This window comes from Chenopodium album, chromosome 14, assembly GCF_948465745.1.
Source record: "Chenopodium album chromosome 14, dcCheAlbu1.1, whole genome shotgun sequence".
NCBI lineage: Eukaryota > Viridiplantae > Streptophyta > Magnoliopsida > Caryophyllales > Amaranthaceae > Chenopodium > Chenopodium album.
The window spans coordinates 22,164,052-22,183,247 of NC_137847.1; the positions used below are offsets into that span (position 1 = coordinate 22,164,052).

The window sequence follows — 19,196 nt, forward strand, 5'->3', positions numbered from 1 at the left end:
TTAGCAAAAATAAATTTAATTTAGTAAAAATAATTTTAGTTCAGTAAAAATCATTAAATTTAAGGAAAAAATACATAGAAAATAAAAAAAACAATTTTAATTTAGCAAAAATAATTTCAAATTAACAAAAATAATTACAATTTATTTAAAATAAAGTAAAGTGAAGCGAACGGAGCCTTAGAAATTGGGGTAAGCTCGATGGTCTAACGGTGGCCCAACTAAAGAATAACATAAGAAAGAGAAAGAGATAGTCGACATAGGAATAGAGGCAGTGGGGAAAAAAACACAACAATGGAGGACGACGAAGGAGGAGGACCAAGGTTGAGCAAGAGATTTTCAGACAAAGTTGGTGGTGAGGTTGATTTCAAGACAAAAGCAGGCACTGCTTGGAGTCATAACTTTCTCAATCAGAAACCTTGGCATCCTCTCTCTTATCCTAATCAACGCCGCAAATGGATCGCCGAACAAACTCATTCTCAGCGCCAACGCCGCGCCGAAGAGATCGCCCGCGAGTATTCTCAAGAACAGGAGTACCTCCGCCAGACCTCCCTCCTTTCTCAGAAAGAGAAAGAAAAGGTCTATTTTCTATTGTTTCTTGTTTTGATGTGAATTTTTTGTTTATTTATTTATATGTATTATGATAGAGGAAGGACATTATATTGATTTCTTTCATGTTTTGATTTGATTTTGAGGTGAATTGTTTAGTTTTTGTAAGTTTTATGAACTGGGTATTTTGACAAAGGATGGTTTTTTTTTACTATAAATTCACAATATTGGACTTGGGTTTTCCTTTTTTTTTTTTTTTTTTTTTTTTTTTTGGTGTTTTTTATGATTTGGTTATGGTTTTGAGTTGAATTTTTTGTTCATTTATCTATAATTGTTGTGGTAAAGGAAGGACATTAGGTTGAATTCATAGCTTATGATTTCCTCTAATCTGGGTTTCTTTCAGGTTTTGATTTGATTTTGAGGTGAATTGTTTATTTTTACTAAGTTTTTTGAAGTGGGTATTTTGACAAAGGATGTTGTTTTTTTTTTTTTTTTTTTTTTTTTTTAACTATAAATGCACAATTTTGGAATTGGGTTTTTCTTGTTTCTGGGTGATTTGTGCAACTTTGAGCTTTTGGTTATGGGGTGTTGAGAATTTGAGATAGTTTTTTTTCATACATATATATAGGTGGATATTATGCAAGCTGTTAGCTTTATGTATGTGCGTCCACCCGGTTACAATGCTGAAAGTGCAAAAGCAGCTGAAATTGCTGATGAGAGAAGGAAGATTGGTGAGAGTGACCCAACTGCTGCTTCTTCCTCTTCAGTGTATCTATCTTACCCTACTTTGGTTTTATCGCAAGCTGGTTTGATTGTGTATTGCATGACAAAGTCCTCGTTCTGAAATTTGATGTATGTTGTAGGCCGCAAGAAGCTGTTGCTGTGAAGGAAGAGAAAAAGAAAGCAAGACCTAAGGATGTTTTTGGCCGGACTTTACCTACTGAAGAAGAATTTGCTGTTCTCAAGAATGCTCCGAGGTAAAATTGTAAGAAACTATCTTGTTCTGTATCTATACTATCATAGTTGTGGTTTTGGTCAACATCTTTATTACTCAATCAAAGCAATTCCATGGTTTAATCTAATCTTGCAGTTATGATTTTAGAATGTAATTATATAAGAAACCTTCTAATACCATGATCTAGCTGAATTTGAGAAACAGCCTGTAATTTCCACAAGTTTGCTCTCTGTAAATTACTTTCATTGCTTTGCCAATCCTCTCTCCTTTGCTAATGGTCTCTTGAAGCATAATTGTGTATATCAAAGGACCAATCATTGGAGAAAGTGAATGGTGGCTTTGTTTGATTTGCCATTCTTTCTTTTTAAAGACTGCATTGACTGAATTTTCATGACTTGTGATTCTGAGTATAAGAAGCTACGACAATAAGTTGTCATTTTCTATTTTTTTGTACACTTGCTTAGTTTATTCTAGATCTAATTTAGGCGTAGCTGGGTAGCTCCTCTACTATGTTATTCTTGTGAGGGGTATATTGGCTTGTTCTAAATGGAAGGATTCAATGTTGGTTCACTTGTAGCGAAGCGTTAGGAGTGATTCTTTGATGCCTTTGTTGGATATTGCTTTATATACATGACAATTGCTGGTTGTTTCTACCTTTCATGACCCATTCAAAATTTGACCAACCAGCTATTAAGATACGGTGGTAAACTGTAGTCAACCAAGGGCCAGGGCTTAGGAGAATCCACGTTAATTTTTGGTTGCTAGGGTTTGAAGAGGTTAATCTGCCACTTCACACTCACACCTCACCCTCACCCTCACCCACACACCTCTTTGATAGAAGCATTAAACTACATTCTCTGATACACATGTAGGTGTGTGCTAATGTTGATTGTTTCATATATTAATCACATCATGTCTCTTTGCAAACATCTTAAAGGAAGATAGTAGAGAAGGTAAACATGTAATTTAATAAAATAATTTAAGCACTAGTAATTTGACCCTTTCATTTTTATCTGTGTTCTAGGAATTTAGTTAATTTGTCCATTTTTTTTTGTAACATTTTACGTGAAATACATGTAAGAGGACATGCTGCGATTAAATAAAAAAAACAGATCAAGCACGTTTGGTTGGTATAGTTGTTTGTGTCTCATGTAGGCTAAGGATTGTTAATGGAAGAGTTAAGGTTTGCAATGTGTTAAACTGAAATTATCCATTTATGTTTCTTCCTGTACCGATTTTTGCGTAAATCCATATGTATCACGTTGAATCTATGATGGACCATTATTTTTGTGGCATGATGGTCAAACACTTTAAGTATGGTCAACTCTCTTTAATCTTAAGAGTAACACTGATATTGTTTTATTATAAGATAAGTATTGATGATTATGTTTCATGGGTTTTTGCTAATTGCTATAAGATATAAAGAAAAGCCCTGTACTCCTTACCCGATTTTCGTTGTATAATATAAACTGATTTTTTTAACTGATAGCAACAGATTTATACCTGATTTCCTATCGTTTTTTCTGATACGTAGATAAAGGTTTTTCACTTATCGAAAGTTTTTTCTTCTGTTAATTTTTATTGAATATTTGCATTGCTAAGTTGACGGATAATAGGGAATTAATTACACGACATATGTTAGGACACTGTATTAGGCTGGTCTATAATTATGGTATCTAGCGTAAATCGTAAATCCAAGAGAATGTTTACAACCCCTAGCTCCTCTGCTAGTGCTTACACTTTAATTTTATATTAAACCCCAACAGCTGCTTAACGTGTTTAACAGCTTACCTCCTTTTCATTTAGGGTTATGAAGTCTACGATCATGCTTACAATCCCTTCAAAAGGTTGATTTTGTCCTTCCAAAAAGAGTATTAGGCGGTTGGGGATTTTAAAAGGATATGTTAAAATTGACACTTATTGTAAAACCTAACTAGTACCTCTCCATGGGGGAAAAAGCACATTTGGAATGGCAAAGGTAGAACCTCTAAGGCTTAACTAAGAGTTGACTTGGAATCAATCTGAATATAAAACTCCCCACTTTACACTCTAAAGCAATCATAAGAACATTTCTAACTTTAGTTTTTGACTTTCAATCCAGTAATGTGGTAGGAATATTCGTAACTTACTACCTAGCAAAACTAGACACTTTGTCAAATATTGCATTTAAAAAAATCGTTAACTACTACCTTTTAAACCAGTTCATGATTACTGTTGCTATCCTATATTTTTTTCAGTGACTTTGGCCTGAGAATAACATTGCCATTTCGATTTTTTTTCATTTTTAATCAAATTTACAATAATCACATGTAATTAACCCCATTGCTTCTTTTGTCAACCTCAATTAATTCTATTTCCTCTCTTTGAATGTTCACCTTCATCAAATACCTTTGAACCTTTTGTTCATCTCTTAAAAAATTCAAAATAATTTAAAATTACTTTATAATTCAATTTACAAATAGAAAACCTCTTAATTGTATATGACAAATATGAACGGAATGAACCCCTTTATTTAGCCCCAATTAGGTTTATTTGGTTGTAAGATTTTGATTTCACATGCTAAATTGTCAAAGTAATTATAATATGTTTGAAATCAAATGTCTAATGCTAGATTATATGCCTAAATTCTAGCAAAAGTCGCTTGAAAACATACAACTTACACTCAAAAAAACTAAATATAAAATTGAGTTAGAGAAGGTGCATAACTTTTCTGTAGGTTTCATAATGGGTCACAATGCTTTGCTTTGGCAATGAGCAATTTTTGAACTGTCCAATTTTGCGCAGAATATATCTTGGATAATCTGGTTTAATGAGTTGGCTCAGGTTATAATACCACTATGCTCGTATTTATTATTTTATTTTTAATTTTATTTTCTCCAGTTGTTTTCTGTAAGACAAAAACTAATTGAATAAGTACTTTGGACCCATGTGGGCTCATTGGGCTTTAAACTTGTGAGTTCCTTGTTGAACCTGTATACATGCTCAGTTTGGTATGGCTTTCAAAACCCTTGATCGTAGAGATATCTCATAAATATCTCAATTCATAAATTCATACACTTATAGCATTTTATAGTTTCTGTGATGTCTTGTTTAATACAAAAATTTTCATTATCTTCTTTGCATCCGTTGGAGAAAGATTGGCTGCCTTAAATTGTTGACCTATCCAGCTACTTATACTTAAATTGATAGATTGGCTGCCTTACGCTACTCACCCTTCTTCCATTGTTTACTGTGGTAAGATTGTAAGACTGTACTGTTTTCATCTAATACATTGCAAAATGGTAGATTTCTTTGTTCATTGACATCCAGGCTCACAACTCACAAGCGCACAGTGAAAATTCTTGACTTATTATGGTTGCTGTTCAATCTTGCATTTTATGCATATTAAGCCTTTGGATCTTGTTAATTATCTCCTAATGCTTTTGCTTGTTTTTTTGGTGTTTATGTTATGTGATGTGGCTTCTAAATATTTTATTAATAAATTGCAGGTTAGAGACTGGAGTTACTGGTAGGGTTAAACCCTTTGCTGTAGAAGTTCGCAATGTTAAATGTGTAAGATGTGGAAATTACGGGCATCAAAGTGGAGACCGTGAATGTCCACTGAAGGATGCTATAATGCCAAATGATGAGAGTAGGCTGAAGAGAGATGACCCCTTGACTGCTATTATGGCGCAGATGGATCAAAGTGAGGTGAGTGTGGTTATTACTGTTTTGCATGCTAAATTATTTGGATTGTAATGTGCTTATGCCAAACTGTGATGCTGGCACATGAGTAAACCTGAATTTTCTAATGGTACAATTTTGAGTTGCTCATGGTGTTCAGATTCTTTTAACTTAGACAACTAAATGTTTATATTTAGCTATTATGAATCCATATTCCTCTAGTTGCCCCAAATATGCTGGTTGTACTAGCACTTTTCAGTTAGTTACGTGTCTAGACTGTGTTTTACTTTAAATATCTTGACTTTGTGGTGTAAATGTGTAATGGTTGGGGGTTACACCATTCAACCTGCAATGTTGGGATCCTCTACTGATCATGCTTGTTTGTGGTAGTTTGTTGTGTTCTACTTAACTCATTTTAGCACAAATGTGTAGAATGGTGTTGTTTGTGTTTTTGCTCTTCTCACTGGAAGAGTATGGCTTATATAGGCAAAATATAGCTACTATAAATCTGGTAGATGTTTGATCTGATCTTCAGGCAGATTATTGTTCAATTATTCTGTATGTTGGGAATTCTCCTGCCACCACGGCCAAAATATAATAGGGTAACTCATGCATCAAAACTAGAGCTGTCAAAAGCGCGACCCGAAATACCGACACGAACCCGATTATTAACCGGCCCGTCTAAACCCGAAAAAATGGTGACCTGAACCCGAACATGAACTGACCTAAAGATGACCCGACTAGAATGTAACCCGTAAATTATTGACCTAAACCGAAATTGACCCAAACCCGTTTTAACCCGTCAAAACCCGAAGACCTGCTACTAACCCGACCTGAATTCAACCCGACTTGTTCCTAACCCGACCCGAATTTAACTCGACCTATTACAAACCCGACCTGAAATCAACCCGATTTGTTATTGACCCGATCCAAATTCAACCCGACTTGTTATTGATCCGACCCAAATTCTACCCGACTTGTTATTGACTCGACCCGAATTTTACCAGACCTATTATTAACCTGACCCAAAATTCAACCTGATTTGTTACTAACCCGACCCGAAATCAACACAACTTGTTATTGACCCGTCCTATATTCAACCCTAATTGTTCCAGCAAGATTTCAAATCACCTTAAATTCAATTTAGACCACCTTATTATTATTGTTCAAAGCGTTTTGTCCAGGGAGAAGCAAGTCAGCAAAAGAAAGAAGTATCATCCCCAAATTTAAGAGTTAAATATAGTATATATTTGTTGTATGGTCAAAGGAGATAATTATCTTCCTAAGTTATAGGCTATAGTTCCCTAGTGTGTTGTCATATATATTGTTATATAGTCAAAGGACGGAAATAATTAGCTTGATAAAAATGATAATTGTCTGTTTATTGTTAGTTAGAGTTTAGTCTATAATTAGGCATAGGAGAATCTCTGAATCTTAGTATATTTAGGAAGGTTTCACTCTAATGGCGAGATTGGCGACATTATTGGTTATTTTCCCCATAAAATCTCTATTGTGATTGATTTTTTTCCCCCCTAATTATCTTCAACTTCCTATATGAGATATATGAGACGATTGAGTAGAGGTGTCAATGTTTTTTTACATATATTTGACTATTCATTACTTAGTTCGCTAAGCAAATTAGCCAAATGTATTTTTTTCCTAAATTTATCGTCAACTTCTATATAACTATTTAAGCTCCCTTTATTGGACTTTTTTTTCAAATTTTATCCACTTGCCTATTTTATCTTTTTTAAACGTTTTAAATCATGCAATTTAAATGTTTTTTTTTTTTTTTTTAAAAAAAATGTTCCAAAAAAAAAAAAAAAATAAATGCCATTAAAAAAACGTTAACTTGAATATGAACTTATAAAAAAAAAAAATAAAAACTTAAGATAATTTCATATAAAATAAGTTTAGAAAAAAAAAGTTTAGATAATTTCAAATAAAGTAACTTATTTGAATTTATATGAGCTTATTGTGTTTTATTTAAACTTATTTGAACATGAACTTATCTGAAATTGTTGTCTCTAAAATGAGTTGAAACAATGTGAATAGATCAGAATATGTTTTGAACTTATCTTCTAAAAATCTAAACTAAACCTATCTTACTGGAAATAATATGAACTTATAATGTATATATATCTTATCTAAACTTACTTGAACTTATTAACTCGAATTTAAACTTTTCTGAAATTATTTCTCTTACAATAAATGAAGAAATTGATAATGATTAAACGTGAGCGTCATTACATGAACGGTTAACAAACCAACCTAAAAAATGTAACGGAACGTGATGTGACCCGACCTGATATCAACCTTAAACCCAGATTAACCCAATATTTGATACCCGAATCTGAACATGACCTGACTTGGAAATAACCCGACTTGATTATTATAACCCGCAAATTGTTGACTTGTCGACTTGAACCCAAGAATGACAAGACTTGAAAAGGACCGACTTGATTATACCCCGAAAATTATTGACTTGAACCGAACCCGACTTGGAAATGACCCGACCTGATTATAACTTTCAAATTATTGACTTGAACCGAACCCGAGAATGACCCGACCTTATTATAACTCGCAAATAATTGACTTGAACCAAACCCGACTCGAACTCTAGAATGACCCGACCTGATTATAACCCGCAAATTATTGACTTGAACCAAACCCGACTCGAACTCGAGAATGACCCTAACTCGTTTTAACCTGTGAAAACCCGAATTTAACCTGACCTATTATTCACCCGACCCGAATGTAACCGACCTCTTATTGACCCAACCCAAACCCGATAAGATGTATGACTCGATGGGACCCGACTCAAGCATGACCCAACCCGAACCCGACCCGCATAGGTTACGACATTAACCCGTATTAATAATTAATACGAGTTGACTTGACCCACACTAACCCGACCCAAACCCGTTTACCCGAATTGATAGCCTTAAATTCAAAACTAATATAAAATTAATTAAATCAAAATCTAAATTTGAAACTCAGGTCACTAACCTTTTGTGGCAACTCACTTTTTCCTAAGAGTGGGGTATAGTTCTATAGGAAATCTTGGTTAGTGAAATTTGTAGCAGAGTAGAAAATTGACTATTCTAAACTGGGCATTTTTATAGACGTAAAGTGATTGGTTACTACAAACATTATAGATGTTTTTTTATTATTATTTTTAGGGCCACCATGTCTCTCTTTCTTCGGTTGAAATCGAGTATGATGGATTAATATTTTTAATACCTTCCTCCATCTGTGCCCATAAAATGATATATACATACATACATCTAGGGATGACAATGGGTCGGATTCGGATCGGATTATGCAAAATCCGACTCCGACCCTACAAGCTGTCGGATTTTTTATCCGCCTTTGACTCCGACATCCGACTCCGAGAATCCGACTCCGATCCGACTTAAATTTCCATCCTCCGACTCCGCCCCGATCCGACTCCGACTTTAAAAGTAATTTTGACCCAATTATCAATAGCAACCAATATATAATCAACTTTAAAGACCAATAAATTCATAAATTGAATGATAAAAATATATAAGTACATGAAAAAGTCGGAGTCGGATCGGATAAGTCGGATTCTAAGTCGACTCCTACTCCGACCCTCCTTTGACTCGGAGTCGGATTTTTTAAACGGAGTCGGATTTGGATAATTATTTCTCGGATTCGGTTCGGATTTTTTTCTTCGGATCGGATCGGACTAGGGGCGGATTCGGACTAGATTGCCATCCCTACATACAACACTGTATTCTGTAGATTAGATGTTATATTCTTACTATTTATTTTGTGGCTCCTTGATGGTGGTGCCATCTTTGTACATTACCAAATATCTCTCGTGTGCTTAGACGGTTGATGGTTCATCTTCTGGTTTGTAGTTCTAATGATTGTATACTCTCTAATGTATGACTAATTTTGCAATTTGGAATCTCTAATGATGTTAGGCATGGTAGGTAGCTTAATTTTCTTGTATCTTTGATATAGTGGACGAATACCAGGGTAAAATGAAAATGTTAAATGTTATGATTGCTTGGTTTGGCAGGTTGGTAGTAGTATACTAGCAGTACAGTGTTGCTGGTGACTAAGATTGGTAGTAGTATACTAGCAGTACAGTGTTGCTGGTGACTAAGACATATCTTGTTTCTTTCTTTCATGTTACATTTGTATGCATTGTTTATCTGCTATATTTCCTTTTGGGAGTCAGGAAGGTTAGTTTAGAAAGACATGTAGCATGGCGCTGTGCAAGGGATCTCTAGAGCCTAGGTGCAAAGTATAAGACTAACTGACTGAACATGATCAATTAAGAAGAAGATTCAACATCAACTGAGAACACTTAATTCAGTGAAATAAATAATAACTAAATTCAATTTCAAATGATTATGAGTAAAGGTGTGGAAAGAACAAAAGGCAAGTGAATCATAAGACACAATGGCCTTTATGAAGATTATTGGAGTTTAGTACTTTAGTTGGCACTTGTTAGTTTTAGAGGTTGTTGCCTTGCTGTTTGGGAATTCTTTTTTTGAAATTTTTAGTTTAAAGTTGCCATTGTGAAACTTCATAGTGACATGCCCAATTAGACGGTATTTCTTCTGTAGTCTAACTTAAATTAATGGTTATTTTTCTTTATTTCAGTTTTGCAGATTATTAAGATGTTAGAGTTTCATTGGATGAACTATGTTCTCTTAAGGGTTCATTACTTCATTATGCTATCTTTTAATAAGTTGTTAAACCTGCTCAATATAGTGTAAAATCCTAAACTTTGATATGTTCATTTAAAGTTTTATTCCTACATTTGGTGCCTGAAAAAGTGGTTTAATCATGTGGAGATATGTCATGCTTCCCTAAAAGAATTTGGGTATGCTTCATAATTAGATAATTTTATATACCTTAATACTTCAACTAAATGTATGATATGTCTGCTATTTGATTTTTAAGACCGGATCATCAAACCCATGGATTAAACATGGATTTATGACATAAATCTAAATTTGTGGCATTTTGCCTTTGAAACTACTATTTGGATTGGCTCATACAAGCTAATGTTGTGGAATAAAGATTTTTGGAAGCTTAAGAAATATTGAGGAAGAAGAGCATGAGGAACAAAGTTAGGTGTGCCACATCTACTCTAATAGTGTGCCCCCACCAATTCAGTGAGTTGCGCCCACACCTTTAGAGGAAAATTATATTCCTTGCTTAGGTGCGCTTGCTTCTTTCCTTGTGATGCGTCGTCACGAATGCTACACCAGCACATTAAAGTTGATCTTGATTCTTGAATTGAATTCGATAGCTAATGGTTATATTGTCTAATTGTAGAAAGGGTGAGAAACTCTTTGTATTGAATATTTGATGATTTATGAAATTGAAGAGAAATATCTCTTGTATTGCCTCTTTGTAAACATCCCAATCTTTGTGTTTAGGGAATCAAAATTTTTTCTTCAATTTGAATTCATAAATATTTGTGATTAGTGAATCAAGTTTTGTTCATTCTATTTGTATTTCTTTTTGTTTCCTCTAAAATCCCAAAAATAAAGTTCCGTTGAAATTGAGCACTTCATAAGTCTTGAATGATTTAGTGATAGTTTCACATCAAACTGGTATCAAGAGACTGGAACATTAGCTAGAATGATCCTTAAGTTAAATTTCAATCTTTGAATTTCTCTCTTTTCTCTAATTTACCTAGGCATTTTACGTTTTAATTTGATGAAAATTTTCCTTATAACCTTGAAGTTTACTCAAATCTGCAATCGTACATGCATCTCTACAGATGGTGACCTAAGAGCATCACCAAAGGTGTTATGTGGCGCACTCCTTGCCTTGCCTTGCCTTGCCTTTAGACTTCCCCATGCTTTTGACTTCTTATGTGATTTTTTGTTACGCCCTGTCTCACATTGCGCCCTTGCCTCGTGCCTTTGATGTGCTTTTTAATACTTCCTCGTTCCCCTAATATTGCAACAATTATCATTTTCAAAAGTTTCACAAATATTGCAACATTACCTTATATGTGCATGCTTTCTCTGTTTCTCCCTCCCTCCATCTCTCTCCTCATCACATGGTCCCTATCTTTATCTCTCTCTATCTCTCTCCTTATCTTAAATTTCGTGTCTTCTCCCCTTGTTGCAATACTAGGGGAACGGAGAAAGTATAAGCTTAGCAATATGGATAATAGATTCATATATGGCTGTGAGTATAAAAGAGGAAATGAGTATTGCCTTTCTAGATGCAAAACCTAGAGAGCATTGTTGATAGAATATTTCAAAATATCATGGACTTGTAATATGTCCTAGAAGAAGGGATACAAGTCGGAAGAACAAGGTTGTTCTATGTTCATAGCAAAGAACTAAAAAGCACTCTTGAGATGATGAGATCTACATTTTGGTTCCTCAATTTTTTTTATGATGATTTCAAGGTTAATTTTGGTGCGTCATTCTATGACTAGGAAGCCATGCCTCCAACATCTCGCCTCACTATATAGTGTAGCTCATCTGTTTTTTATTTTTTATTTTTTTTATTTACATATTTAATTTTCTTTATTCTTCATGCCATGAGGAATTTAAATTTCATGCTAGTATGAATGAACTACCTTATTACTCTTAAGAGTTTTACACCTATTTGAATTTGTATATTAGAAGGATTACAGGTGGACTATGATCATTATTAAGATCTTAATATGGTTGTACTACATGTTTGATGAACTCGGGATTTGTATTGGACCTGCACTTGTTGAATGTGTTTTTGATGAAGCGTCTCTTATGCTTAGTTCTTGTTTACCGTATGTTACCATACTGTAAGAGAAATGTTTGAATGTGACATCTTCTTTTATGATGCTTAATTTGTCTTTGATTCATGTAACCTTGAAGTTAGAAGTTAAAATTGCTTTCTCTCTACTAACGTTGTATTATATGATTTTTAATAAGCTTTCTTGGTCAATGATGGGTTACTCTTATTGGCAAACTGCCATGGTTGTCATATTGTTCTCACATGGGATGCTTGTGATTACGGATTGACAATAATTGGTGTTGGATTTGGGCCGATGCAATGGTTCAAGATGTTTTATTTTGACTAGGTTTAATAGTTTTTAACGAGGCATCATCATCCATTTGGCTGTGTTAGTTCTGTTATTACCTCTAGAAAAATGAGGTCAATTCGTTTTTAACAAATAAGATCTGGTGTGGGAGCATCTAAGAAGCCCATGAGTTGAATATGGATGTATCACCCAAGTCTAATTTGCTAGCTTTTTGGCTTTGAAACAACTATTTGGATGTGCTCTTTAGTCCTTAAGCTAGTTATGTGACGTTGGTAAATAACTGCAATAAGGACTCTTTAGAAGGTTAGGATTTCCTTGGGTAAGATAGCTATTAGAACGTTAGGTGTGGCCATGTGCCTAAACCATATCATCTTGAGGTACTCCCCCACTTTAAGTTGATTGATGGAAACAATTTTGAGCTTCGGTTCGTTCAGACCTATGTTTGTGTTTTGCCCGTACCTTCAACTTTTGGTGCACCTCCCACAATACATAAGAATGCAGATTTAAACTTTCTTTTGTATATACTAAAGTCCTTGATTTTTCTATTTAATCTCAGATCTATCAGTAAAAGTTAACTAGGATTATGTTGGCTATAGCAAAAAACACCTTTATGGTGACGCATTTGATGAATTATGAATTGATGATATTTTCTCACTCCTATTGCCTCTTTGTCAGATTTTGTGTGAGGTTAAGATTGAGTTCATTAAACTTTGTGAATCACATTTTTATCTTTGAATCAAGTTTTATCCCTTTTATTTTTCTTCCAAAAATTCGGAAACCCCAACAACAGAAGCCTCTTGGATGTTAAGAAATTTATTAATTTTGAATGATTGGGTGGTAATTTCACATCAGCTTCCATCGCTAAAATGAATTGATTATGGAAGTGTGAACTGAAGACCCTTTTTTAGGTGTTTATATGTAGTATCTTTTTATTGATTAATTCACATTTCTTTTTTTTTTTTATTTATTTTTATTTTTTTATTATTTTTTTTACCTTGTATAATTGTTGTGTCGATTGTAGGTTGTCAATTTCGCAGCGCATTTGTTTTAACATTCAAATAATATTTTGTTAATCCCTAGTTCTGATGTGCTAATTCAAGTAATAATTTTTTTTTTTTTTTTTCGTTTTTCTATTTTTTTTATTTTTCAATTTTTTTAATTTTTAATTTTTTATTTTGTTACATTGTTAGCCTTTAAAGTGGGAGTTGAAGCAGAAACCAGGCATCAGCCCTCCACGTGGTGGATTTCACCTAGATGATCCTAACCAGCAGATAGTTGCTGATGAGGAGATATTTGATGAGTATGGAGGTAAAGTGTATTCAGTTTAGTTCATGCACACCCTGTTACTATTTGGCTTCATACTATTTAGAATGATGCTTAGTTTGTTGCTCATAATCTTGTGCAGGATTTCTCAATGGGGGAAATATACCGGAGTTGCTGACTAATTTCAACTCTATAACTCATAAAAAGAAGTCTAAAGGTAAATGCTATAAGAAGAATATATCACGTAGAAAAGATCATGATGAAGACAGCAGTTCTTCAGATGGGGACAATGACCGAAGAAGCTCAAAAATGAAACATAGCAGCAAAAGAAAACAGAAGTGGGCTTCACACAGACATAGTCATGAAGGCAATAGTCCTGTGTCTCATGGTGACAGTGGTAAATTAAAGGGTAAAAGTAGTAGTAAGCATAAGAAACGGAGATTACATTTGGATACTGATCAAGAGAACAGCTTTAGCTCTGATAGCTATGAGCACAAAAGAAGATCAAGAAAAAGGCGCATACATAACAAGACATTCATAAAGGATTTATCTCATTCTAGCATTTCAGAGGATTCAGTTGATGAAAGGTATCATGGAAAGAGTAAGCATAAGGATTTATGTAGACATAAAAAGTCGAAATCTTTGCATGAAGGTGGCCCATCAGGTGAAGAGAAGTCAAGCAAAAAAGGTAAAAGATGCAGGTCTAAGAAGACCTAAAATGATTCTGAATATAGCTTATCAGAGGATTCAAAATCTGAGAGACACACGAGGAAACACAAACATTATCTTAATGGTCGATGACTATGTATTCTCACGGGTGTCTGCCCTGTCAATAACATTTTCATGAAGATCGTTCTCAGTCCTTAAGGTAGAATGCAGCGGCTAAAAGATTTGTAATAGATCTTGCAAGCATGCAGTTGGGGATCAAAGGGAGCGAAAAAGGATCAGTACCATTTCTTGTGTGTCTTGAATCTTGAGGCGCAGCAAGAAGTTTTCGATTATGAGCTTTGAATGCACTGCACAAGAACTTTGATTGGATATTCCCTGGGTATAGTGGGTCAACTTTTTCTTAAAGCAATGCTTTCAAGCCCACTTAAGAAAAGCTGGATGTCAATGGGTGATCTGGAGAACATCTCTGGTATTGTTTAGTCAAGCTCAAGGCTGGTTTGAATGCTACTGAACTGTGCTCTGAATTTTAGGTAATTTGCAGCTAATCACATCTTCTGACTAGGAGAATTTTTAACGTGCAGTGAGTCAGTGACTAGGTTCTTAATATTTCAGGTCCATGATATGTAGGATTCATTGTAATGTATTTTTGAAAGATGTGGATTTTTGCTAGTTTGTGGTGTCCTCTGTTCATAAGTCATGCTTTTAATTAACCAAGTTCGACTTTCACTATCCATACACTTCATTGACCATTTTTTGGGATTTGTATGCAAGAATATTTATAATCATATGAAACCTCATTAGATTCAACTTAAATACTATACAAGAGTCTATATATTTTAATTTTTACTTGGGGTTAAAGTTAGGCTAATGTCATTTGTACATTTGCTGTAAAAAAAACCAAATAATGATTATAGTACGGGTACATGCTGCCTGCTATATTAGATTAACCTAAGGAAGGGCAATATTGGTAGTCTAGTATTATTAGGTTTATAGTCCTTAGTTTTAGTATAAATAGATAGAGAGGGGAAAGGAGAAGGCAGACAGAATTTTGGAGTATTTCCTTAGGAGAGTTGTGGCCTTAAGTCACTATTAGGAGAGTTGTGGCCTTAAGTCACTATTATGAGCTTTGAATGCTAAACCTACTACCTTTTGTAAGAAATTATCAATTTGTTAATCAAATTTCCAAGCTTTCCCCCTCAAATTTCCTCTTAATCAGTAAATTATACAAGTTAGATTTTCAGTCTATAACACCACCCCAATGCTGCTCGTCTCTTGGGGTTAGAGAGTGTTGATGTTGGCCTCCTAGTCTGCTGCTTGCTGCGGTGGTTGCTTCTGGCTTGTTGCGATGGTTGCTGCTGCAGTGGGTCTGGGGTTAGGGAGCAAGGGGGTGGGCAGCAGGTTGGAGGGTGTGATATAATTAGTTGATCTTTAAGGTCATGTTCATTAAGCATTACTGTATAAGTTCTGCTTTTTTTAGGTTCTAAAGCTTGTCAAATTTTCTCATGTATGAGAATAAAGATTATAATTCACATAATTATTGCTATTTGAATGAAAAAGGGTGTTAATTCTTTCATGTAATACGACAAAAAGGGGAAAAGAAGGTATTTTTAGCCAAATTTGAGGTTTTGTATTCTAAATAGCAATAAACTTGTCAAATTTGAAAATAATAAGGTCTTTTTTTTTTTTTTTTTTCACATGGTAAGGTCAACTGGATTCCATTGGAAGGGTCCATCACATAAGCCTGGAATGCCTGGAAAATCGAACCTTGCACCTCAAGGATGCGAGGTGATCTCTGGGTTACTGCTGCACGAGGTCTTTCTCAATAACATGTGATGTTAAGGCCTAGGCTAACATAATTAACAATATTGAACTAAATAGGTCTTATTTCCTTCTTTTGGCTATCATATACAAGAATCGGAAAGATAGAAGACATTTTAGGCATTTTTTCACCTTATTTGTTCCAAATGACCCTTAAACTTGTAAATTTACACATATAAGTGATATTAAGGCCTAGGTTAACATTTTTTTTTGAATTTAATTAGGTCTTATTTAAATTTTTTGTAAAAATTCTATTATGGTCATTTTTCACTAATCTTAAATCCTATTAATTGATTTTTCCTTTTTTAAAAAAGTTTGGTCAAACCTCTTTTTTTTTTTCCAAAAAATAATTTCTAATTTTTTAAAATCTTATTTTTATCTTCATAGTAATCTTATTTTTATTTTCATTATTCTTTAATTAAAATCACTTTTAATAAAGTAGAAAAATAAGATTAAATTTAAAAAAATTAAAATCAAAATATTGTTCTTCAATAATGTTCTTCATTCATGGATGAAATTAACCACCAATTCATGATCTTTGTCCCTCAAATTCACTCACATAGAGAATGAACATATGCCCCCAACACACACCATATGCGATCTTTTTTTTTTTTTTTTTTTTTTTGTTTTAAAAAATTGGGGTTCGTGCGAACTGAATTGTTTCAATACATTTTAATTGGACAATCTTAATCTTAATCATGGGATGCAAAATTGGCGATTCTATGTAGTCGAAAATCTTTAATTTTTGATTTTTTTCGATAACCTGGGTTTGTTAGGCAAATTTGGAAATAACCGTAAATATTTTCCTAAAAACCCTGTTTGATATTAAAAAAAAAAAATGAAGATGAAATTTAAATCTTGTTTTTGTATATGTATTCACCAAATATGCTAATACGACATTACCTATAACTAACAGTTTTATTGTTTATTCGTCTATAACCATATAGGTTTTGTAATCATATTGAATGCTATGATTAGGGCTTTTGCAATTATATTAATGTTGTTTGGGGGTTTTTCTGGTCCATCGGGAGAGTTACGTCACCAAGTCTAGTTCCTGGACGTCTGTACCTGAAAAACAACGGAGACTCTGGTTGGTTGGAGTTCCGCCTACGACAATCAAGTTAGAACCGGTCGAAGAATGTAAAAAGGTGCGCAAAAGGTAAAAGTTAGATCTTCTCGGATTTCGAGATCAGGTGTTTTCTTTGATGTGAGAAAATTCAGGGATTGTAATAAATGAACATGCCCTAAAAATGGGGAAAATCTCCCTATTTATAGGGTCATTGGAAAAGGTGTCCTCTCTTAGGTCACTCTGACCTAGATTTGGTGGGTTGCACCGTTTTACGACTTTATTGGGGATTGGGCCCTGAAGGCCGCCATTCTCTTTGCTGACTGGGAATGCCAAGTGTCAACCGGTGAGTGGTCCTTAGTGGACCTATCCTGGGATGACATGTGTCCTACTCTGATTGGGCCACGTAGCAAGGATATTTTTACCCAAAACATTTGCCCTTCACAGGGGTGACGTGGCAGGCCACGTGGTGCCTGTGACACGCGTCACTCTGGAAGTGGTGAACAATTTTTAACTGTTCACCTTCTGAGGAAATTACAGGGATGCCCCCGTTTTTACCCCTCTATAAATATGCGTTTTACCCCCCTCTTTTCTCCCTCATCTTTGACATTTGAAAAAGTCTAAAGAGAAAGAGAGAGAATTATAGAGAGAGACTCTAATCACCGCTGTAGCAGCTTCCACAAAATTTCCGTCTGCTATTTTCGTTGACACAGCCGGTCAAAGCTTAAGACTTATTTTCAGCAAGCTACTATATATATATATATCTAGCTTTAAATAAATAAATTCACCATCAGCACACATGGCACAAATAACCTAGGTTGTTAACCAGCCGGTCTCCTGGTACGGTTGATCTTAGGACTAGGGGTGCCGTCTCTGGATGTATGGATCTACCTTGATCATCCCCGAATCCCACCGTCTCTGTGTCTGTGCATTACACAATGGCGAAGGTTGAACATATGGCTATAAAGCTAAGGCGTAGAAGACGCACTTTGGAAGTGCCGGCTGATGAGATAACGCCGGATGAGGAATATGACGGGCCGGATGAGAAAGAAGAAGATTCTCCTCCGGGTGCCCCCACCGCTCCTAGTGAAGAGATTTTAGATGAGACAGACGGTGAAGAATCAGTCTTTGCACTTGATGAAAGGATAAAGTCGTATCTCCTAATCAAAAGAATTACCTAAGTCCTCTAACTAAAGCAGATTAGAAAGTAGGGTCGAACCACAGGGAAATAAGTCAATTTATTCCTAATTAATTAATATAATCTAAACTATTGAGTAACCAAATTATTGTTGTAGAAAGAATTAAACTAAGGAGATTAAAACTAAGGAGATTAAAGTATAGGGAGAAATCTATTAATAAAAACCTAGGGTATAGGTTCACCAATAAATAATATTCAAGGGTAAAACACAATAATCAATCATCAATGCATCAATTAATCAGATCATAAAGGGATTTCTCTACGTATTACAATCACGGAATTAATCTACCGGTATTAAATCGCATCTCTCGAATCTTGACTTAACCATTTATAAATTAACCTGCCTATTGAAACTAAGCCTAAACATCAATTCTCATCTCTCGACTCTCGAATTAATATTGCATAACTCATACAATTAAACCAGGCCTATTCTAATTGCATAACATTAAATCAATCAATAGGCAATTAATCAAGCATTGACAATTAACAATAATAAATTACCCCTTCATATTATTTATGGATCCTGACAACCCTAGAAAATTAATCTACTCACACATAATAAAATCTAAACTAATCAAAGCAATTAAGCAAGACATGATGAATTAAAGCAAATAAATTACTGAAAATAAAAGGGGAAGAAATCGTTACCAAAGTTAAAGGAAATAATGAATTGTATAAAATCAAGAGTTGTAGAGAGAGAAACAAGAGAGAAGTCTAAGCTTAAAAACTAAGTATGAGAATTTAGCTAATGAAAAAGAGATAATTGTATCAAAGCTAAACAAAACGTATTTATACAAAGCTTAAAAATCCTAGTTAGAAACTAAGTGAAATTCATCGGAAATCGTACTCCAAAACACGCGCCCGGTCGGGCGCACCTTTTTCTTCATGAACGCTTCTCTCGCGCCCGGTCGGGCACCAAACTTCTTCACTCCTCTTGCCCCGCTCGGTCGTGCACGCCTCCATCCGGTCGGGGGAGCTCATGGGC

The 19,196-nt window shown here is 34.6% G+C and overlaps 1 protein-coding gene across 1 annotated transcript; it reads left to right on the plus strand.

The window, feature by feature from the left end:
- Positions 1 to 251: 251 nt before the first annotated feature.
- On the plus strand, positions 252 to 14,881 carry LOC145579091 (putative zinc finger CCHC domain-containing protein At4g19190). The gene is made up of 6 exons (XM_081636367.1): positions 252 to 576; positions 1,175 to 1,314; positions 1,410 to 1,523; positions 4,990 to 5,191; positions 13,388 to 13,505; positions 13,603 to 14,881. Exons 1-6 carry the CDS (start codon positions 292 to 294, stop codon positions 14,175 to 14,177), a joined length of 1,434 nt encoding a protein of 477 aa, XP_081492493.1. The 5' UTR covers positions 252 to 291; the 3' UTR covers positions 14,178 to 14,881.
- The last annotated feature ends 4,315 nt before the right edge of the window (positions 14,882 to 19,196 follow it).